General features: G+C 37.5%; 2 protein-coding genes and 1 long non-coding RNA gene across 3 annotated transcripts; 1 reads left to right on the forward strand and 2 right to left on the reverse strand.

Moving 5' to 3' along the window:
• Positions 1 to 3: 3 nt before the first annotated feature.
• LOC128227550 (uncharacterized) lies at positions 4 to 6,491 on the reverse strand. The gene is made up of 6 exons (XM_052938201.1): positions 6,416 to 6,491; positions 2,768 to 2,963; positions 2,057 to 2,118; positions 1,792 to 1,863; positions 1,239 to 1,458; positions 4 to 976 (listed from the first exon to the last, which is right to left on the reverse strand). Exons 2-6 carry the CDS (start codon positions 2,826 to 2,828, stop codon positions 411 to 413), a joined length of 981 nt encoding a protein of 326 aa, XP_052794161.1. The 5' UTR covers positions 2,829 to 2,963; positions 6,416 to 6,491; the 3' UTR covers positions 4 to 410.
• A 70-nt stretch (positions 6,492 to 6,561) lies between these two features.
• LOC128225688 (uncharacterized) lies at positions 6,562 to 12,965 on the reverse strand. Its single transcript, XM_052935597.1, has 17 exons — positions 12,829 to 12,965; positions 12,079 to 12,259; positions 11,792 to 11,901; positions 11,355 to 11,459; positions 10,830 to 11,006; positions 10,518 to 10,633; positions 10,113 to 10,239; positions 9,824 to 9,982; positions 9,497 to 9,572; positions 9,073 to 9,208; positions 8,675 to 8,788; positions 8,011 to 8,118; positions 7,702 to 7,728; positions 7,510 to 7,554; positions 7,324 to 7,371; positions 7,025 to 7,110; positions 6,562 to 6,728 (listed from the first exon to the last, which is right to left on the reverse strand). The coding sequence occupies exons 1-17, from the start codon at positions 12,893 to 12,895 to the stop codon at positions 6,686 to 6,688; spliced, it is 1,725 nt and encodes a 574-aa protein (XP_052791557.1). The 5' UTR covers positions 12,896 to 12,965; the 3' UTR covers positions 6,562 to 6,685.
• Positions 12,966 to 14,693: 1,728 nt separating this feature from the next.
• Positions 14,694 to 15,325, forward strand: LOC128227556 (uncharacterized). Its single transcript, XR_008259833.1, has 3 exons — positions 14,694 to 14,726; positions 14,921 to 15,082; positions 15,269 to 15,325. It is a non-coding gene; the product is annotated as an uncharacterized LOC128227556 (long non-coding RNA).
• Positions 15,326 to 24,087: the final 8,762 nt, after the last annotated feature.

Below are 24,087 nucleotides of genomic sequence, written 5' to 3' on the forward strand. Positions count from 1 at the left end.
ACATGAATGAAAGCATTTATTTCAAAATGATAACAATGAATATCACAGATATATCATATATAAGAGCAAACACGAATATAACCTCTCTCTCTTTCTCACACATACACACGCGCACACGCACGCGCGCATTCACACACACACACACGCTCTCTCTCTCTCTCTCTCTCTCTTTCTCTCTTTCTCTCTCTCTCTCTCTCTCTCTCAAAAATTAGAATTATAATAAATAGCAGTCATTATCAAAGACATACCGTCCAAGTTAAATTTCTATCGGATCATATAAAAACAAATGAACAGTAATAATTAAAAAAAAAATGAAAACTCGTGACTAACAAATATAACCACTACCGTATGGCTTTACAAAGTAGAAAATTGGAGTTCCTTTATTACAAACGGGTTTTATGAAACACAAGTTACGATGTGTCTACAAGAGACATCACATTATTGGGTATTACAGCCTCCTGCGTCGCAACACTTGTTTTCTTTGCAGGTGAATGCTTTTGTGGCGCTGGGGGTTTTGTGGATGATTTTTCCCTCGTCAGGTTTTTAGAAGGTTCATCAATAGTGACTGTCTTTTCAATTGACCCTGATGGCCCCCCTACTGGCGGGACACGCTCACCGGAAATGCCCACGGGAGACGGTGGCACGAGCTCTCCGGTAGTGTCCACCGGGGCCCATGCCGACCTATCAGTGGTAAGCGACATGGTGACCTCACGGCTCTGTGCTTTAGAGGCCACTGTACTGTCCCTTATGTCGTCGGCGCTCAATGGACGTTCGCTTACTGATATTGGCATAGAGTTTTTCCTTGAATCCTCAGCATGGACTGTGTGCATGCGGGAAAGCTTCAACCTAAGCTCACTTGGTGGCGGTGCGGGGTTGAGAGGCTGGTGTTCCTTCCAATACACCGCACAGTTATTCAGGTAACTCCTCGCGTGATCAGCTAGTTCACGTGTCTCCACTGCAGCATTTGTAGGAAGCTCTGAAAGGAGAGTTAATAGCCAATGCGTATTTTATTTAAGTTCACCGTAACATCAATAGTTAGCGGTATAATTTTAGACCATGCACGACTAAAGCCAGTAAATGAAAAAAATAGAATAGAAGAGCATTTTTTCTTGCGTCGGAACTAGATTTTTGTAGTACATGTATGAAGTATTGGAATTAATTCTGACGCTCTGGCTTTAAACTTAATATATGAAATTAAGACAGATAAATGATAAATAATTACTCTAAAGTATACCTACTTTCAGTCTTAACGTATTTGTCGAAGTATATCTTATCCTTGTAAAGCTCTTCTAGGTATTTCCGACAGTTCACGTTGTCGGGTGTAGTGGAGTCGGGCGCCGTGCGCATGCTGATGTCTGTTAAACCGGACGGCTCCCGGGGCGCTCCGTGTCGCTCACTGTACCGCGTGCATCGGTTAATGCCAAGCTGGGAATCCAGGATCTCCGGGGGCTTGCTTAGCTATAAGAATATAAATATTTGAAATAACTATACGTGTGGGGTTGTATTAAAGCGTAATTGCGAATACGTTTTTTCTATTTAGTGTCCCTGCGTAAATGTATTGAAATCAAATAAGCAAAATATTCAAAATATGTCCTAATGCCTAATTATATTTGTATATCAGTTTCAAATAAGACATAATATACATTGTTACACGAGATCAATGGACAGCATGCTCACTAAAGCTTTAACATAAGCTCTTGTATTTATAAACACTATTTCAACTGAAATCTAAATAAGTTACAAAACACATTATCTGGCATAGAACGGTGTAAGATATGAAGAGGTACTGACTTGATTAATACTTCCAACAACCAGGAAAAACTCGTCATCTGACCCGATGTTGCGTTTGCCCTTTGACATGCCCTGAAATGGTTTAAAATAACGAAATATGAATATAGATAATGCAATAGATAGACCGGGACACACCAGCTGTCAAAAACTGCCTGTTAATTGCACAAGCATGAAGAGTCGCAAAATGAAGGAAAGAGACACTAATGATAATGCTTGCGATTCAATTGATTTTAAGTTTTAAGTAGCCCATGCAAGTGCTACAAACCTGCATAGCGTTGTCTTCCTCGGGAATCAAGTTTGCATTGCCTGTCCAGGAGGACCTCAGCCCTGAAACAGACATGGCAACACATTGGTTGAAACGTAGCTCAATATTCGTACCTGATTTTAAACTGTATGCCATAGATATACCATCATAGTTTTCAAGACAATTATGTTAATAAAAAATGTAATGACAAACGTTAACTTTAATGCAGCACATATTATACGGAGTGAACCGTTCAAGCTGCTCTCTTACAGATAGTCAGTTTTGTCATTTTTTAACAAGTTGTCTCAAAATCGGCTGATTTGAGCATCAATGCATTCAATTCAGTCATATAAAATAATTTACAAAAAAAAATGTTTGGTAAAACTACCGATCAGTTCGTTTTTCTGAAAGTGTTAGAAACGCTCATCAATTTTCGAACCAAAATCATAAACTGCGTTCTGGTCTTTTTTCAGCAGTCTTACATCACTAGTTTCCAGACGTTTACGAGAAAATTTGCTCATTCAAGACACACAAAATAAAAAAAAAAAGTTGTTTAAAACGATCAGTCTGTGAGAGGGCAGCTTTAAACGAGAATATGGACTTTAAGGGTCAAGTATTCAATCAGCATTAATGGAACATGAGTAATGAAGTATTGCTGTTTCGAGCCCTGTAAGTGATTTTCAATAATCAATTGTATTTAATCACATTAAGGCTTAAGACAAAATAACTCACTTGAATTTCTGCGGCTCATGTTTGGTCGTCCGTCCTCGAATGTGTCTAAGTGCTTGATCATCTGTGAGCCCGAAGCTGGTGGCCGCTGGGACTGGCTGCGTGCGGGCGCCTTCACCGGCTCGTGTCGCTCTATCTGGGCACTGTCGATGTAAACCGCATCCGCTTTAAGACCGCCCGTGGGACCTTTGAAGAAGATCTGAAATAGTTGAGTGTGCAAGTTGGATTTGAATTGTGTATGGTGTTTGTTGCGAAATTCACAAAGTGTTACGCGGCCATCCATTGTAAATGGTCTGAAAGGAACGGGTGTTTCTTGCAATTTAATGGAAGCTTTTTAACAAGCAGCCGTTTAAAGCTGCACTCTCACAGATTTACCATTTTGACAACTTTTTTTTGTCTTTGAATGAGCAAATGTTTGCCTAAACTAGTTATATAAGACTGCTGATAGAAGATCAGATCGCAGATTTTCATCTCTCCGGTTTAAAATTAATTTTAATTGCCTTAAGCGTTACTAACGGTTTAAGAAAAATGCATAAAACATCAATATTAAACTTAAAAAATAAAATCTGCGGTCTGATTTTTGCCAGCAGTCTTATATCACTGGTTTCCATGCAATTTCGCATAAATTGGCTCGTTCCAAGACAAAAAAAGTTGTTAAAACGATCAATCTGTGAGAGTGAAGCTTTAAGAGAAGATGAATCCGGTGTGGTTGGATGTTTTTCTTCAGTGGTTGGCTTGCCGTTTTTATCGAACAACCGCTGTTTAAGCAGACCCCGCTCCGCCGATCCCAACTGTCGACCCTTTAACATGAGAGTTGAATTCTTCAGCACATTGCTTGTTAGCAGTCACCACAAGCAAAACATAAACTAACTAAAATAAAGTATTTAGAATTTATAACGAAAAGAGCAGTATAAGTAAAATTCATCGCACTTATAAGGATATGTAAGTACGTGTGCTGATGTACCTCAAATTCATCACACTCAAAGCAATATGTCAGTGCATCTGCTGCTTTATCTCAAATACATCACACTTAAAGGCATATATCAGTGCGTCTGCAAATGTATCTCAAATACATCACACTTATAGGCATATGTCAGTGCGTCTGCAAATGTATCTCAAATACATCAGACTCAAACGGATATGTCAGTGCGTCTGCTGCTGTATCTCAAATACATCAGACTCAAAGGCATATGTCAGTGCGTCTGCTGCTGTGTCTTAAATGCATCACACTTATAGGGATATGTCAGTGTTGTTTACTGATGTACCTCAAATACATCACACTTATAGGCAAATGTCAGTAGGATTACTGATGTACCTCAAATACATCACACTTATAGGCATATGTCAGTATGTTTACTGATGTACCTCAAATACATCACACGTATAGGCATATGTCAGTATGTTAACTGATGTACCTCAAATACATCACATTATAGGCATATGTCAGTATGTTTACTGATGTACCTCAAATACATCACACTTATAGGTATATGTCAGTATGATTACTGATGTACCTCAAATACATCACACTTATAGGCATATGTCAGTATGTTTTCTGATGTACCTCAAATACATGACACTTATAGGCTTTTGTCAGTATGTTAACTGATGTACCTCAAATACATCACACTTATAGGCATATGTCAGTATGATTACTGATGTACCTCAAATACATCACACGTATAGGCATATGTCAGTATGTAACTGATGTACCTCAAATACATCACACTTATAGGCATATGTCAGTATTTTTACTGATGTACCTCAAATACATCACACTTACAGGCATATGTCAGTATTTACTGATGTACCTCAAATACATCACACTTGTAGGCATATGTCAGTGCGTCTGCTGATGTATCTAAAAAACATCACATTATAAGGCATATGTCAGTGCATCTGCTAATGTATCACGAATACATCACACTTATAGGGGTATGTCAGTGCGTCGGCTGATGTATCTCAAATACATTCTACTTAAAGGGATATGTCAGTGCGTCTGCTAATGTATCTCAAATACATCCTACTCAATTACATCACACTTATAGGCATATGTCAGTATGTTTACTGATGTACCTCAAATACACCACACTTATAGGCATATGTCAGTATGTTTACTGATGTACCTCAAATACATCACACTTATAGGCATATGTCAGTATTACTGTTTGAAAATCGGAGTCCATTTGCTATCGATAATCGAATCGAATCAGATCAAGTAATTCGATTTACTATCGGACAATAATCGAAAGTTCATATAATCATTTAGGAAATACATTCTATATACATAGTATAATCATGATCATTTAAATTGTTTAATCTAAAATTAGTATGTGTGATGCTATAGTCGTGCTTATTGCAACAGTAAGTAAATATCCATAACCTTTTTCTGTCTTAACGAAAAAACAAAACACATACTAAATAATTGCACATCAATTGCAAAATGATGCACACCGCATCAAGTATGTTATCTTAGCATTTTATCCATGTAAAAACATATTGAATATTTGTGAACCAGCTTAACATTCAATAACCTATAATATGGAAGATTTCATAAAAATATCTTAATTTCATAATACTTCACAAAAAAGTAAATTTGTTTATAACAAACGATACCACAAAAAGGTTTCAAAACAGAATGCATCGAGCCGGGATCCCCGGTATTTGCAGGTTAGATCGGACCCACTACACCATAGATACCGACTATTGGGGTTTTATGAAATATATATACAATTAAAAACAATTTATTTTGGGAGACCTTGTAAGTTTTTAAGCAAAAGTGTTTACATTCACCGCATTTGTGTTAGAGACTGATCTCCCTTGTTAAAATGAACTCAACGAGAATTTACCGGATGGAAAAATTGACATGTAACCTTATTTTACCGCGTAACTAAAATACGTAGTTACCGGAAGTAACATTAGCGACATCGATTTTGGACAACCACTATCGATTGTCGCCGACTAAGCATTGTCAGCGACGATTTATCGATTGTACTCGATAATCGTTCCATCACTAGTCAGTGCATCTACTGCTGTTTCTCAAATACATCACACTTATAGGCATATGTCAGTATGTTTTCTGATGTATCTTAAATACATCACATGTATAGGCATATGTCAGTGCATTTGCTGATGTATCTCAAATACATCACACGTAGTATAGGCATATGTCAGTATGTTTTCTGATGTATCTCAAATACATCACACTTATATGCAAATGTCAGTGCATCTACTGATATATCTCAAATACATCGCACCTATAGGGATATGTCCGTGTGTCTGCAGATGTATCTCAAATACATCACACTTATAGGGATATGTCAGTGTGTTTGCTGATCTATCTCAAATAAATCACACTTATAGGCATATGTCAGTGCGTCTGCTAATGTATCTCAAATACATCACACTTATAGGGATATGTTAGCGCGTCTCAGACTCATCACACTTATAGGGATATGTCAGTGCGTCTTTCCTTTGGGTTTTTCGTCAACAATCTAAATATGTCAGAGATAGTAGTAAGTAAACAATCGTAGTTAAGCTACAGCTTAGCAACAGAGTAGTATATCATATACGGTGTGTGTGTAACAAAACTCGGTGAAAAATAATTCAGGACAATCGCAAATGATGTTCTTATTTACAAGATTTGCTTACAATGTCGTCAACATTTTTGCTGTGTTTGTCTTCTCGTTCCAAAAGTCAATTTCATCCAACTCGTGCTCAATCTCTTTCTTAACAATGTACTTGTCCATGAACGGTGCTCCTCGAGCCAGCGGCTTACCGCATCCCTTCGACGCTGACCGTTGTCCGTGTCCGTCTCACTTCCGCTGACATCACTTTGCTGGCGGCGGCCCTTGGCGCGCTTACGCATCGCCTTCTTTTGGCGGCGGCGGTCGAACTCTAGCTGATCTTGCTGTTCGCGGGTCACGAGCGCCCCACCAAGTTCTCCCTCATCGTGTCCGTGTCGCTAACAAAAACAGACAGTAAGAAACATTGATTACAACGTCTAAAATATGAGGAAAAAAGTTTATCATTGCTGCAGACATGTATTTTTTAACTAAATAATAAATGTTTCGCCATAACTTAACCTGAATTTGAAGTTTGTATAAAAAATAAAACAATGACAAATATAAGGATTGAAAAGTATTTTTCGACGGTTAAATTTGCAAAATTCCCGAGAGTTGTAAAATAACGCCAATGCGAGTGTACTGCATAACGCATAAACAATGCTAATCAACACAAACATGGCATGCACCGTCTCACCTTCCTGCGCTTCTTCCTCCGACCACGTCCTTGGCGTTCGACAATCCACCCGGAGGAGTCCAAGTCGCACCTGCCAGCCGCCGCCGCTAAAAAGTAGAAATGTCAATACACTTGCTCACTTAAAAACATTGTGGTTCTATTCTATTACATTTCTTGCATCCATAAAAATCAAATATACATACATGTAACTTAATATAAAGAAAAATACATTTTAAGTGAATTAAGAATTACAAACAATGTTTTGACGGTGGATTTTTAGAAAATGAGGATCATGATAGGTCACATTTGTTTAATGATACCTTTTCCATTAACTGCTTGGCCCTCTCCTCTTTCTCAGAATCGTCGGTCTGTGAAATAAAATATCATCCACATTGAAGCAACTGTTTGTCATCTTATGATCAAGATATACATATATCACGTGTCTATATAGCATGAGTACACACATTCATATCAATGTTATGTCAGTGATATATTCGGAAGCCTACCTCATATTCGTCACTGGATTCCGGTTCTTTAGGGTGCTTAATCACCTGAAATAGATATGAATTTAATATTTAATTAAGCTTTAATTAACTAGTGAAACAATGGAACAATGTTCATTTGCTTCCGATATGTTGACAAAGGAATATATTTGAAAAACAAAATACCTTTCAAGAAATACATATAGGAGCACATACCTTATCAACCATTTCTTCGGGGTCCTTCTGAAAAAAAGAAAGAATTGGAGATAAGTATGTGCATGATGTATGCATGACACCTATTGGATTCAAATACTGTAGAGACGTTTCGTTGTGTAAAATGTTTTTGTTGATATATTTTTTTGCGAATACAGCAAACCATACAATTGCTTTCCTCCAGAAAGATGGCATTCGTTGCTACAAACACAGAAAAAATACTACAATATGAAACAAAATATCAAATTTGAAGCACCGCTTTATTATATGAATCATTTTGACGTTTATAAGGCGTTTATTCGGTATAGTTACCTTGACCTCCATTTTAATTCGGAGCTCCTCTGCTTGTTTCTCCTTCTTCCGGCGCTCCTCACGCTCGCGCTCCTTTCGCTCACGTTCCTTCTTAATCCGCAACAGCACCTAGTTAGGAAAGGAAGTCACGTTATAATTGATACCTCATCGTGATTATAGCATAATAATTTTAATAACATTCATAATGAGAACGCAGCTACTGAACAAACAAGGGCAAATTTCGTTTCTTTCAAATACAAATTCTTAAATGAGTTACATCAAGTAAGTGACTTGCTGTGAACATTATCATGATGACATTGCCCCTGTCTATTAGTACTGTAGGTGCTTTGATTACTCTTATGTTTGTTTAACTGACAGTTCTGGTATTTTATTTATACCATGTTCATTTATATTTTTTTAAAATGATATAAGGAGTTAACTCTTATAAGAAACAAAAATAAACGAATCATTCGTCGAACAGTAGAACAGAACTTTCTAGAAAATAACCCACTCTACAGAGGAAAAACAAAGCGCTGAAAGATTGCTTTGGTGAAATTAAACGCCAGTAAGTATTGAGTGGGGATGCTGTGGTTTGTCCATGAAATACAAAAAAACACATTTGGCAGGTATGTGCTTCCGTAGAAGCTAGTTTTAAACGTTCCTATGATGTTTTTTCGTCTCTTACTTCGTCATCTTTGTCTGGTCGTGGGGTGGTCGGTGGTATAGGTTTCTTGCCGGGTGGAAACACGATGGGTCCCAAACTTTCACCACCTTGTATATCTTTTCGTAGCTGCACACTCTTGGAAAAAACAAGGTGAATTATATTAGTCAGGAAAATCCTAACCTTTCAATATTCAGCTTTAACAATTGCTAAGAACGTTCTGAAACTATTTTTATACACGGGATATGTGCGGAATAATATAAGTCAAGAGTACATTGTGTACTTCGTTTAATAATATTTTTTTTGTCAAAGTACATCGCATGCTTCCCTATTGGATGAAAAACTTCTAGGATACTGCAAGATTAAGATATTCCGTGATAATCCGCAATTATTGCTCATCTGTAGGCGACGTGCGCACGCACCTTTGAAGTCTCCACTCTTTTCTCTGCTTCCACGGGTTGTCCGTCCTGTAACTTTTTCCCGCCCCCAGGTTTCCCAATCTCCGTCAAATCAAACGTCCTCTCCCGGTCTGGTTTTTCCCGTTTAGACGGTTTATATCTGAGTGACCAGAGCAAGTAAATAAACGACGTCGAAGTAAAGAAATATGCTTTTGAATATTTACGTTTTGAAGGTTTTTTGACTACGAGTTAAAAAGATTTTAATAATATACAGTATGCGTTTTTTTTAATTTTTAACCATGCTGTTTTTCCAAAAGGCTGCTGAACAGCATAAAGATGTAAAGCAGGTATATTATTGTCAAAGTTAAATTGTAAATGACAAATGGTTATGCAAAAAGTATGCGTTATCGGAATCAAAAGCGTTATTTCTTCGTGGGTCCTTCCGTGCCTGATGGTTTTTATGGCCTCCTTTTCTTTCTCCCCATACCCAACCAGACTGTCCGGGGTCGATTGCCGGGAACCCTCTGGAATTTAACCAAACAATTAATACGAGTGATGAACATTCTGTACTATACCTCGGATTTTCATCAAAACGAAACACTTGAAGTTACTGCTGTTCCATTCTTACGTATGCATTGATCCTATATTTAATACCAAATTTTCTCATTTCAATCCCGTGACTTGAAAATACAGCCTATTGGAACACTTCAACACTTATATTCTATGCAAAACCTGACAAACAGACGAATACAATTATTAATCTGATGCATCTCACCTTTCTTAAGCATCTCCTCATCATCCAAGGACGCAACGGTCTTGCACATACAAATGAAGACAATAATGATAGCAACAATCAGGATTAGCGCCAAGATACCAAGGACTATTAGTGCGATCACCCAGCCCGCCAGACCACCAACGGCCTCCTCCTCTGGGCCTGGAATCGGAGTTCATAGATAAGCATTTATATAATCATACATGTATATGATGACGATGATGATAACGACGACTGATACCAACGATTCTTAACGAGGATACCAACTGACCAACCATACAAGTCCACCTACCGCATGTGAAATATGGGGTCATGGTTAACCTCTGTCCGCCACTGGTCACCGCCGTGGATGTCTGAGAGCCCTCGCACTGTTCCGGAAGTACCGTCGCTTGCAACGTCCCGTCGGAATAAAGAAGCGCCTGAAATAATATATAAATACCAGTTACAGTTTCAGAAACGAAATGTGATGATTCAAGTACATGTATATGGTATTTGGCTAAAGAAATCCGTGTGGAGACTGGCCACTTTTCAATTTACTCATATAAATAGTTGTTCACTGCACTCAAATAGTTCGAATTTACTTGCTCTTAAGCGTTTAAAATTGTCTCTATTTTCCATCGAACATTTGACAAATGTTTTAACACAATCTGTACCCTTTTATTTATCAAAAATGAAGCTTGAAAAATAATCAAATCACCCAGCATGCAAAGCGATGAGTGTTGATGCCATCCGGACTGACGTCCGCGTTGTACGTTAACGTGAAGGTGTCAGTCCCAGAAGAGTCCGTGTAGATGGAGTACATCTGACCACCATCTTGAAATAATTCACAATGCTGTCGTAAATCGTAATTATCAGAATTCCAAAAAATATAATGCAAATGATGACACCACAGAAAATCAGGAAGTGGGTTGCTTACCACCTACTAGAAACTGTCATATTATAAGCGTAATATTTTTTACATAATAGTCAGAAATTTCCACATCTGTCACTGGAGAGACCCGATTCTTACTTGTAAAGCCGAGGTACTGAGTTGGGTCAGAGTTGCCGAACTCCATGAGTGTCTTGTTGGTACACGTGTCAAGTGTACAGTTCTCCACGGTGACCGCTGACAACAGCACCTCGTATGTTACACTATAGTTTCCCAACGCAAGGTTCGGCAGTTGCATCGCCGCACTCGCCACAAAACCTGGTTGAAGACGAAGTTGATTACTAGTTTGCAGTTGACTTTATTGTCCTGTCGGGCGGGGAGCCAATATTTATATTTACATGTAACGCATGATGCTTTAGTAAGTTCCTTTTGCACTCACCACGGGTAAAATTGCGTTTTGTTTAAATAGTCATGGCGATTCATGGTTATTCTGTATGCATTAAGAGTATGAACACTGATTTCTTTTATATCTGTCTGCATAAAAAGTGCATTTATTACAAATGGGGACATATATTATGACACCCTCTGCATAGAGAATTTCTGGCTGAATAGAAAGAAAACTACTGAACTTTGTTCGCAACAACATCAATTCAAAATAAAACGTACCATCTTTGACGAGGATTTGAACGTTCGCGACTGTTTCGTATCCGATCTCCGAGCACGCCCCGTCAGTGTTATTGGTGAACCGCTCCCCGGTAGCATCATCAACAGCTGGAAATATATAGTTCCATTCTCAGATATACGCAGGGCGCCGATTAGAAAATGAGTAACAATCAAAGAAGAAGAAGAAGAAGAAGAAGAAGAAGAAGAAGAAGAAGAAGAAGGAGAAGAAGAAGAAGAAGAAGAAGAAGAAGAAGAAGAAGACGAAGAAGAAAAAGAAGAAAAACATAGAAAGTTGTAAAAAGGACATATAGTATAAAAACAACAAAGAACATACATAGTTTATATATAATCATACGGTAGCTGTGACACAACAGTTTATCATAAAATATTTGTTTCTAACTTCCAAACAGACTGGTTATAATGCTTTTATGGACGTATACCTGTGGCGAAGTAGAATATGTAGCTGTCTGTGTTCTCGTCACTGATTGTCCGTATGTCCAGGCACACGGACACGTTGATAAACTCTTGGAAAAATTCCTCAAAATTCGTCCTGAAAATACAAATTGCTTAAATTCGTACGGGGCTTCTTTTAAAGCAAAACAGGAGAAATAGCGGGTACATTTACAATACTTGTTAACAGTTCTTGGGTTCTTTTTTACCCATTCAACAAGTGAAGACTAGTCGGTACACAACACTTTAGGCCCTATAATAAAAGCCATGCACTCACCCTAAAATGTACTGTGTCCCTGAACTCTGCTGACAAGTAAGCGTCGCCACGTTACTTGAGTTGGACAGTGCCGCCTCGAAGTTGGAGACCTCGGTTGCTCCGCCGCTCGTAGCCACTGTCCACGTGCCGCGCGTACTCGAATGCCACGTGCCGTCACTTAGCGGCAAGGTACATTGGCCGTCTGGGTTTTGGAAGGTGATTTTTTTAAATTATTTACAGATAAAATGAATTGCCTATAAAATGATGTATAATAGATTGTTATATTAAAAGTATGTATTAATTTTGTTAAATCTTATTTGGGAGAAAGGCTGCATTTTAAAGTAATGTAATTCATGTCCTTTTGACAAAGTTGCGGAAACCGCACCAGTTGTATTTTTGTCGACAAGTAACAAATACCCCTAAACAATCAGAATGAAATAATGTCGAAAACAATGGTTCTTATGAAGGATACCAAGTTTATTTTGAAATAAAGGTGCAGAAAACACGATATTTCTACTTTATGAGACGATAGTAGATCACAGTAGGTCAACGATAATGTTTGTCATAAATGTGTATGCATTGCTTTTAAATAAGAGTGTCATTTTAAAAGAATATGTATAAATTCTAAAGATTTTTTGTAACATGCTATTTTAAATAGTGATAACGGTACAGTAAAGCCTGTCTAGTAAAAAGAAAAAAACTACAAACGTTTTCCATATCGGGATTTGTTATTTAATAATGCGACGTGAAACAGAGAAAATATGTGCTTACCTGTTAACACAAAGAAAAGTCCAAAACAACATAAAAATAAAACTGCCGAAGACATAATTGTAGCCATTCTGGAACTTGAAGATTACTTAAGTATGCTTATTTTTTTCTCATTTTGTCTTTAAACATTATTACTTATACCGTCAGCCATTTTGTTTCTAAGTTAATTAAGATCTTTGTTTTAACAACGATCAAATATCTGTTGAGATTTTGGGTCATTGTTTGTGGAGTTTCTCCCCTATTGTTCTAAACACAAAGGCACCGTCACGCACATACGCACGGACTCTCTCAATCTGAAACCTAAACCCTACCACATTAATTGATTTAAAGACACTGCGATTATAATGAACCAAAACGGGAAAATGGTTAAATAGCTAAGCAGTTGATATATTGTTTGTATTTTCAGCAGAATGATTTAACATGAAGCTCTTAATTTAGCCTTGCTCTTTGATAAGGCCTAGAAAAAAAAATCGTTTGGTTAGGGTAACATCCTTTTCAAAAATAGGTAGGGTAGGTAGGCATTTTTTTAATATTTTTTTAAATTATTATTTGGTTTATATAAGAACGTCATTTTTTATCCTAGCGGAATAGTGTTAAAGATATCTTCTGTACAAGCATTTAAGGTTTTAAACTACATATTGAAAAAGAATTCAATAATATTTTTTTTTTTAGTTTTTTCATTTTTTTTTCAAAGTGACTATAACAACGGTAGGGTAGGCGCCTATTCCGTAGGTAGGGTCGGGTTACCCGAACCAAATGTATTTATTTTATTAGGCCTAGTGTTGCCGATTGTTTTGTACTGCGTTAAAGTTAACAACGTTGTAAACGTAATAGTTGTTTGCTTTTAAATCTTTACTGCTATAAAGAGTTAGTGGACACAGTTGTGATCTGCTGTATTTTACAGGATTTGAGACAAATGTTTAGTTGTAATTAAATATTATCCAACTATGGTAGCTCGTCATCAAATATTTCATCTTTGAAAGTGAACAGCTGATGTCATTAATCACGTTATCAACACCCACCAAGTTCTGAACAATCAGCCCAATATCTCGAAGGTGATAGAAGCCTGGATGCATGCAGTCATAACTATTTTAATTACAAATACATGTTAACTAAAGCACAAGCATTGAATTACGCAACATTTGTGCGCACCGAACACAAATTGCAATACATATACACAGTTTATGCACCAGTCAATTGTAACCATGCCCCCATGGGGAAAAGCGGCGACTTTTCGTTTGACTGTCGGTTCAGCAAGTCACGGGTAAAATCCCCGACAAATGCCCCCGCACCCCGGGATACCTAGGCAAGGCCCATTTCCCTCTATTTTAGGCGCGAAAACAAAAGCACCGCATCCACTATGCACTGCGGGGCTACCTGGAAATTCTGCATATTTACATATTTTACATATTTGCAGAATTCTAATCTGTTGCATGAACTTGTGTTTGTGTTACTATATATACCATACGTATAGATATTAAGATAAAATACTTCTTTCAATATAGATTGCCTCAAAGTTATTTTATATGGATTTAAAAACAGTTTCAGCAATATTTCATATTTTTGTCCGACTTCCCGGAAAGATATTTATGTACACGTGCTATGTTTAATTGCGAGTAAATGGCCAATGAATTCTCTACTGTATGTTTCATTACGTAAATGCCAACTAACATTAGGTTAAATAATGTTTTTGTTGGAACTTGCTCTAGCATACCGTTTTACCTTGTAATGTTTAGATCTGTGCCCAAGTCTGTTGGAACTAGACGCAGGTTTTGTTGCGTACAACTCCGACGGTGTGGTTACCCGTGCAACATTCAGCTGCGTTGATGGATATCACTTGAACACGAATGAAATTATTGAATGTGCATCGGGAGTATGGCAAGACCAAGCACCTACTTGTGGTAGGATACTTTGTGAAGTCACGATTCGTTCAATAAAAGTCAACTATTTACCTCAAGTGTCATTTTTTTTGTAGTAACTTAAGATATTTATTTCACTATCACCTCAAGTGTCATTTTTTGTAGTAACTTAAGATATTTATTTCGCTATCTTTGTTTTGTTTTACATTATACACAAATAATACTTCTATCATCAGTATGTGAAGCACAGTCAATACCAGAGCACGGCAATATGACACTATCGGAAGACCTGATGGTGGCAACATTTACTTGTGACTTGGGTTACATTCTCGTTGGAAGTTCCAATTCTGTTTGTCAGTCAGACGGCACTGGTTGGAATAATGTTCCGCCAAGTTGTAGTAAGTTCTTACCCTTAAAAACCTGTGCACTAAACGTTTCCTAAAAATGATATTTAAATGTCAATATTTTTGCCGGTAAGATTTCGTTTCATGATCCATTTACGTATTAATTTGTTTATAAACACTTAAGTGTTCATCATGTTATATCATCATGTTTTACATACATTAAAACTTAAAAATTTGCAGAGCTTTGTGCTGATATACCAGCTATAGAATCGGGTTCAGGACTTCTTTCAACTGACGGGTTACAAACAACAGTTACATTTCAATTTCTCTTAGTGGCGCTAATACAGCACAATGTGGGATAGACGGAACGTGGTCTATCGAAGCACCGAGTTGTGGTAAGTGAGGTTTGCTATAGGTTTCTGATTTTAAATTTGACTGATATAACCATAAAATAACTGTTTTTACTTGCGCAAAAGTTTATTTAAGGAATGAATAAATAACTGTTTGTCAAAATTTCATTTGTGTTTAAAATACCCACCGAACGTTAATGGTATACCGTCAATTTTTCTTTTGGTAAATACAATACAATACAATACAATACGTTTATTTCGGCTTTATAGCAGTGAAAAATAACATATGAAAAGTGGTGAACAGAACTTAACAAAGGAATGCTATGTATAAATAAACATATGCATGAGGTGTTGTTACATACATGTATATTATTCCAATATAACAGTACAAAAAGTCAGATGAAGGTATAATTTCGGGTTCAATATTTAACTTAATATATTAAGTTCCAACTTAGTAAATTGCAAAGACGTCATAGTGCGAGAGGGGAAAAGTTAATAATGTTGCCTTGGTAATAGTTCCAAGCCATTTTTATAGCTTTCATGTAAAACAGCAACAAATAACAGTTTTATATTTGTTTAACGAATCAGGTAGTAATTTAGTTTGAAGAACTATGTGATAATCGATGTATTGTTTTAGTAACATGTCCAACGCTAAATGCTCCCGATAGCGGCAGTTTTGTCTTGGTTACTGATGGTATGGTGACGAGGACAGAATATTCGTGTGTTGATGGTTACTACCTGGACGGGAACAGTTCACGTGAATGCCTGTTGTCAGGATCTTGGACGGGAGTTCAGCCCAAATGCCGTTAGTATTACATACATTGTTATCCTGTTGTTTGTTCTAAGAATGGCTCATCTCATCCATTACATAAAATATATTTGATGAACTTCAGTGGTAAGCGTCAATTTTAACATCGTAAGCTTTTCATACAGGCTGCATTTTACCGTCGAACCCAGTAAACGGTGCAGTCGAATATGGCAACAGCAGCGATAACCTTGACACTGCTGTGCATAGCTGTTCGGAAGGTTTCTCATTGTACGGAGATGGATTACGGTATTGCCAATCAGACGGATCAGGATGGAACGGAACTGCACCTACCTGCGGTATTGTAAAACACCAACTGACCGTAAAACATTAAGAAAACAGAAGTACATGTTTATAACAACCTACATTTCCTTAACATTCAGTTTTGACCCCATAAATTTAGAAACAAGAGGTATGTTGAGGTTATTCTAAGAAAATTCAATCATTTTGATAATAAGCACCGTTAATATGCTAAGCAACCCATGTTGCATGAAAACGGAAGACAGCCAAGTTATGGTCGAACAAAAAAAATATTAAATTTCTGAGATATTAATGAAACTTTTCTCTCTCTGAGTGCAGGAATTGTACTGAATTTAAAGTATACCAATTTATAAGTGTGCATCGGTCAGATTTAAAGAAAACATCAATCTGAAAAAGTATTTAAAGTCTTAACTATAGAGAGGGCATCCTGAACCACACCCTGGTTCGTTCTTGACATTGAGTTATTACGTACCTAATGGCTCTTGCCATGCGCAACTAAACAGGGTTTTATGTCTGAGATTTCGACTACTGTGTTTGTCTCTCTAGCTCTAATTGTATTTAATATATTTCTTCAGTCACATGTTCAACTATTGCCATCGTATCTGGCGGAAGCGTAAGCTTAGAAACTGACGGCGAAACCACCTCGGCTACTTTTACATGCGGGGAAGGGTACACGCTAACGGGTGAAGCAGACATCATCTGCAGAAATGACGGATCTTGGGACTTTCAGGCCCTGAATGCGGTAAGTAATTAAAATGGAACTAACATAAACATAAATGATTTAATCAAAATTACCATCGTCGGTGAGTACATACCTGTGGCCCTATAAATGTTGAACTACAATTACTTTTATCATAGGAAAATGCATCACCGACTTTTATCTATTTATGATATGGCTTGTTGTTAAGACCTTTGTTTTAACACCCTGTTCATATGAGGAAGACTCTTCCGAAATAAATGCACGAAGCTTCGCTAAAACCTAAAATAGGATTCGAAAAGAAAATGTATCTAGTTTAACACGTGATTACCATTTGCGCTTTGTTTTACAGCACCATGTTTCGCTCTGGCTCAACCTACTGGAGGTATTCTACAATATACGACAGACGGCGCAGTCACAAATGCCGGAATTACCTGTAACAACGGTTACACCCTTCTTGGAGCACAGAATCTTACCTGCCGTGCAGATGGTTCATGGAATTTTCAGCCGGGGACATGTGGTCAGTTAGTTATGATAATTGTCTCTACTGAAAACTTAATTGTTTTATTATTTTTTTACTTCAAAATGAAACCTTAAATGAATTTGTCATTTCAACAGTTAACATGAACGCTCTTAAAATAGCTTAATGTTTATTCTGCAACAATTCACAATTGCAGTGAAATGTCCTGACCTTGAGGACATTAGCAGTGGCGTTTTATCAATGTCAACGGACGGATCTGTTTCCGTAGCAGATTACGTTTGTGCATCTGGATACGATTTGGATGGACTCAGTGAAATAGTTTGCCTTACCGACGGTTCCTGGTCGGACCAACCCCCTGTTTGCAGTAAGTAAACTGACCAGTAGTTTTATATGATTCGTTTGCCATAAAACACTGCTGTACAATTTCAGACGTCATGCACATGTAGGAAATCTTTCACCATTGAACACATATAAGTCATGTTGAAAGAACTCAAATGCATGATTGCTAACCAATACATACACTTTATTATGCGCTCTTTGATTTTTAGGCATGTTTTTGCTAAGGCGAAATTGCGCAATCTATTAATTTAAAAGTAATATAACGGGAAGACATTTATATTTCCAATACAAAAACCCAAAAGTATGCTCCATCATTATCACTATAAACCAATACAAACATTCACAATGTCAGAAATCCAGTGCCACTTTTCCACGACAGTCCTCAACAAAGTTGTGCCACACGACCTTATGCTATTTACATATGACAACTCACTGCACCAGGTTCTGTATTTGTGAAAAATTCGTGCCTGTCAGTCACTATCACATTTTTTTTCTGATCGGTACTCAGTCATGCGTGATAACATGTCGACTTGTTCCTAACAAATACACTGCACAATCTTTCCACACTAGATGAGCTACCCATGTCTATCATTACAATATGTATGATTCACATATTCAGAAACTTGGACGTTGAGGGTCACCAGCTTACAAGAAATGCATTCCATATAACCATCGGGTTATACCCATTCAGCGAGCACATTTTCCTAACACCACTTAACCGACTTTAAATATAATTTCAGAATGTGAATCTCCGCCCCAAATATTACACGGCACTTATACAATCTCCAGCGACGGACAGACTGTCACCTACAGTTGTGAAAGTGGCAGCGCTTTGGTCGGCAACACCTCCCAGATGTGTGACACCGCGGGAGCAGGCTGGCTTGGCACTCAACCGGAGTGTTGTAAGTTTCGAGAACGTGTGAAAAAGTTATGTTTATCGAGCATTTATTTCAAGTAATCATTGGATAAAATGAAATTTACAATGCTTATTTTGCAGTCGTCTGTGATTCACTGACAAACCTTGCAAATGGTTTTATAAATCTCACTACGGACGGTCGAACAACGTCGGTTGTATTTACATGTGAAGTTGGGAACACTTTAGCAGGAGCTTCTGTTGCTTCGTGTCAATCCGATGGCACATGGGATATACAGCAACCATCGTGTGGTAAGTATAATACACATGATTGTTTGGAATATATAATCTGAATATATGTGGTGTTATCTGTTCTCACCGAATGTATGCAATTTTGTCAGTAATCCTTTTAGGATCTCTAAAAACAGTAGCGTTCTTACGTTTAAGTTTTAAGACTAACTGCGCATGCGCGCAGGGAGTCTTAAGACCGCAGACTCCAAAGAACAACTTCTATTCATGTCGTTTTAACCATTTTTTTTGTCTCAATGCTCTCTATGTTTAGCAGAATGACGACGATATCATAAAATTAGTTGTATTGCGGTCCGAGTACGAGTTCTTGCTTGTTCGGCTATTTCCACGCTGTATTTCTGTATCCCGGCGTTTTATTTTTAGCAGGATATAACTTTTTTAAATCGTTAAATTTATCAGATTAATGGGTCAAAATAATGGAGGCTCTGGTAGGAAGGTAACATACTGATATTCACTCTGAATTTAGCCCAAGATGTTCTAGAAATTATACGACAGTGAGTCATGCCAACATTTGATGAAGCAAAGTAGTTCGGATTTAACCTGTAAAACGTTTTTTTTTTAATTACGTTGTGACTTTCCAAGGTTTGAGTTTCACTATTTGTATAAACGCGTCTTTCAGTATCCTGTTCTGGATTAAGTGTGATAGGCAACGGGACTATGACGATGAGCTCCAATGGCACTTTGACGCTAGCGAAACACACATGTGACCTTGGGTTTACACTGGTAGGGACAGACACACTTGTGTGCTCTGAATCTGGATCTTGGTCATCTAGTCAGCCGGTTTGTGGTGAGTTGTTCTTTGTTTTAAAGGTAGCTACTAGTATATGCATGTCATTTGAAGTATTGAATGCAATTATTTGTTATTGAAAATGATATGGTTGCTTTGATTTTGAAAGACTATTTAGGACATATACTTGTTTCAATGCAAGATTAATTTTGAGCACCAGAAAAAAATCATGCCTGTTATTGCAATCTAAGTTAATAATAAATGATGGTGTGCACAATTGTTGGTGTTATTTGGAAAAGTTAGCCGTAAATCGTTTTGTTTTTATTTCTTTAAACTGCTTCTTCTAACAAAATGTATTATGTTGTAGTTGCATGTCAGCAGCCAACTATTTTGGAAAACGGTAACTTTGTGATAAGTACCGATGGGCAACAGACAACCGCAAACTATTCGTGTCAATCTGACTATACCCTCGTTGGAGACGACGTCCAGTATTGTGGAAATGATGGCTCATGGACGGTCAACATGCCTACTTGCGGTAGGTCATTATAGAGAAATAATAATACAATTCGGTCATAACTAAGTTTGGATGTTTTGTTTTCTCCATGCTTATAACGTTCTTAAGAAGTAACGTCCACAGAGCATTGCGAATCGTGTATAGTTGACTTGACAAACAAAATCCAGGGAAGTTATAGAATCTACAAGAAAAGCATTTAATCAAACCACAACCTGTAACATAGTATAAAATATTAACCGTTCCATGGCGATAATACCATAAAATTATTTATATATTTTCATGTGTGGTATGCCTGTGTTATTATGTACGTACAAATTGTGTCTCCGTATTAATAATCATGTTGCATCGGTACAATGTTTGGCGTCAGGGCTTATCCCTTTGTATTTGCAATGGGGAACGCTTTATATTAAACGGAACAGGGTTACATTTTTATTTACAGTTTGTTCTGCCTTTCACACGCCGACAAACGGAGACATTGAAATATCCGATGCCGGAACTACGGCAACGTACACATGTGGCGAAGGGTATACGCTAAGCGGAGTAGCGCTCCAACAATGTGGAAGTGTTGAGGATGTACTGGCCGGAAACTCATCTCCATCTTGTGGTAATACTTTTTGATTTTTGATGATAATTCAAAATAAAGAAAATATTAATCCTGCATCATCCTAAGTACATTCTAAATACGGGATGTTTGAACTGTTTTGTTCCATTTAACGTGGTTGGTTTACCTGATTTTACCTTCGGGTAAGACTAATTCGGCGTGCATCAGTTTGCATTATAAATATTTTTATGTACTTCATAATACTTTTAAAACGTAAAACTTGTAAATCAGCTTTTCAATACATCGGTAATGCCTACGTGAATTCTTATATTCAAGTAACTTGCTCAACGCTGGATTACGTTTCTGGGGGTAATGTGAATATTTCCACCGACGGCGTCACGACAACAGCAACGTTTACGTGCGAAGATGGGTATACGTTACAGGGAGACTCGAGATCACCTGCCGGAGTGATGGATCATGGGACCTGCAGGCTCCAGATTGCGGTAAGTATTGTGGTGTGGTATTAATATATTGGTCCTTCGTGTGTTCTTCATTGTGTTTAACCTTCAAACATGACTGAGTTCTATTCTGGTCCCGTTGTATCGTTGTATCGAATAACTTGTGTTAAATTACACAGTGTTAGCTTTAAAAAATAATGTTTGATTTTCCTGCTTGTTTTCTAGTGTCATGCAGCTCTCTAGCTCAGCCATCTGGCGGTTCTCTAATTTATTCCACGGATGGGACTGTCTCAACAGTTACTGTAATATGTGACGTTGGATCAACGTTGAATGGTGCACAGTATCTTACATGCCGCTCAGATGGGTCTTGGAATATTCTGCCTGGAACATGTGGTCAGCTTTTCTATTTGCAATTGAATACGAACAAGAAAGAAAATAACAATTTCAACCATTCAATGTCTATGGGTAATTTTAGTAATCCGTTGAAATTACATTGTCAATTTTGCTTGTATTTTTAAAACTCAAAATTCCGTATTTTAGTGAAATGCCCAAGCTTTGAAAACCCTGACAGTGCACGCTTTCCATTATGACGAATGGTTATGTTACCATGGCAACCTATGCATGCAACTCCGGGTACTATCTTGATGGATCAAGTGAAACAGTTTGCCAGACCGATGGTACTTGGTCTGATCAACCACCTGTTTGCAGTGAGTAACCCGTCCCGTTTTTTGTCATTTGCCACAAAATGCTTGCAAGCACAAAACATATTTATGACCTTTAATAAGTTTTTATTAATCAAGAAAAAACATACACAATTATCTGTACTGATAGGAATTTCTAACCGTTCTTGGCCTAACGTGTACTTTAACGATCTTTTTGACAGAATGTGAAGCTCCACCCGCAATAAGAACGGATCCTACTCAATCTCCGGTGACGGACAAACTGTTACTTACAGTTGTGATGTTAGCAGCTCATTGGTCGGAAACACGTCCCAGATATGTGACTCCGAGGGAACAGGCTGGCTAGACACACAACCGGAGTGCGGTATGTTTTCTGACGACGCGAGAACCATATATTTACAGCATGTACTTGAGATGAAAATAATTACGTGTTTCTTTTGTAGTCGTCTGCGATCCTACTTACAAGCATAACCAATGGTTCAGTCAATCTCAATACGGACGGTGAAACTACGTCAGCTACCTTTACATGTGTGTTGGTCATACTCTAGCTGGTGATGCTGTTGCCTCTTGTTCACCAGACGGCTCTTGGGATCTTCAACAACCAATATGTGGTACATATTTCTGTGTTTGGAAATAATTATTTTCCTTGTGTTGATTGCAAAGATGTTAATCTTTTGTGAATTATTTAACCGCTCAAATAGTCGTTTTCTATGAAAACACATGTTTTTACTTTTAAATTCACTTTGTTTGTGTTTTAGTGTCCTGCCCTGAATTAAATACAATAGACAATGGGAGCCTATCCATGAGCTCCAATGGCACTGTGACAAAGGGAGAGCACAGATGTGATCTCGGTTTTACCCTAGTTGGAACAGCTATTCTTTCGTGTTCTGACTCTGGAGTGTGGTCATCCAGTCAACCGCTTTGTGGTGAGTAGTTTTACGAGTGCACTTTATTTATCAACACTATTTAAATGTAGTAAAATGGTAATAGGATTGTTCACTAATTCATTAACTGGTGTGATCATTAATTTATTAACTGGTGTTTAGAATCAATGTTTGACCAAGACTGAAACCGTCTTTAGTGTTTGTTTTAAGACTGGAACATTTTTTGATTGCAATATGATATGAATGAAGACGATATTGGGGTGTTATTTATGCTGCTATGTAGAATATTCTTGCTGTATACATGTGCTTTATAATTAAATCCTCTTTAGTTACATGCCTACCACCAGCTGTTGTTGAGAACGGTAACTTTACGATACGTTCAAACGGACTCGAAACAAGTGAGATATACTCTTGTGATGCGACTATACACTCGTAGGGACGAAGTTTTGTATTGTGCAAGTGACGGCTCGTGGGCAGACAACATTCCTGTTTGCGGTAGGTCAACGTATATTGCTAATAGTGATTGAGTATATATTTCATTCCAGAGAAGGATGTCGTTACTTTTATAAGTACGTTAACGGTTAATATTTGTTTATTAATTAGCAATACTTTACCTGGCAATTGTTACCGGCCGGGAAATATACTATGGAAACAAGTCAAATCGCTCCTTGAACTATTACACTTACTTATACATACATACTCGTAAACACATACTCAAATAAATGGTTGACATCTATGTTTCAATCTAACATCTTCTGTCAGTGAAAGTCATGAACGATAGATTCTAAAATGAAAGATGTTACTTGTAAAACCGCGCTGGAAAATCCAAAATCTAAATTCATCGACGACTTATGCCAAATTAACCAAATGACACAACTCAATTGAACAAATGACTTAACACATATGCTTACATTTGCTACTAGTTAATACTCTATCTTATTTATACAATGATAGATATTTTCTTTTATCTTCAATGGCAAATTACATCAATTAGGAAGTGACTGCTCAGTGTTACATGTGTTTTAGCACATGAACGTGAATCAAAGCATGGTTATACCATCTCAGACCATTGGTTACTTTTCATCTTTATAGGTTTTAAATCTGAATGGTTATTGATTATAAAAACATTCCAAACATGCTAGGTTACATGATTTACTGTT

This window comes from Mya arenaria, chromosome 3 (assembly GCF_026914265.1).
Source record: "Mya arenaria isolate MELC-2E11 chromosome 3, ASM2691426v1".
NCBI lineage: Eukaryota > Metazoa > Mollusca > Bivalvia > Myida > Myidae > Mya > Mya arenaria.

Excerpts from the sequence above, each read along its gene's own strand:
- LOC128225688 (XM_052935597.1), bottom strand. The coding sequence starts at position 12,895 with ATGGCTACAATTATGTCTTCGGCAGTTTTATTTTTATGTTGTTTTGGA. Across the intron at positions 7,372-7,509 it reads AATCCAGTGACGAATATGAG|ACCGACGATTCTGAGAAAGA; the intron begins GTAGGCTTCCGA and ends TTTATTTCACAG. Across the intron at positions 6,729-7,024 it reads GGAGGAAGAAGCGCAGGAAG|CGACACGGACACGATGAGGG; the intron begins GTGAGACGGTGC and ends TGTTTTTGTTAG.
- LOC128227550 (XM_052938201.1), bottom strand. The coding sequence starts at position 2,828 with ATGATCAAGCACTTAGACACATTCGAGGACGGACGACCAAACATGAGC. Across the intron at positions 1,459-1,791 it reads TTGTTGGAAGTATTAATCAA|CTAAGCAAGCCCCCGGAGAT; the intron begins GTCAGTACCTCT and ends ATATTCTTATAG. Across the intron at positions 977-1,238 it reads CAAATACGTTAAGACTGAAA|AGCTTCCTACAAATGCTGCA; the intron begins GTAGGTATACTT and ends CTCTCCTTTCAG.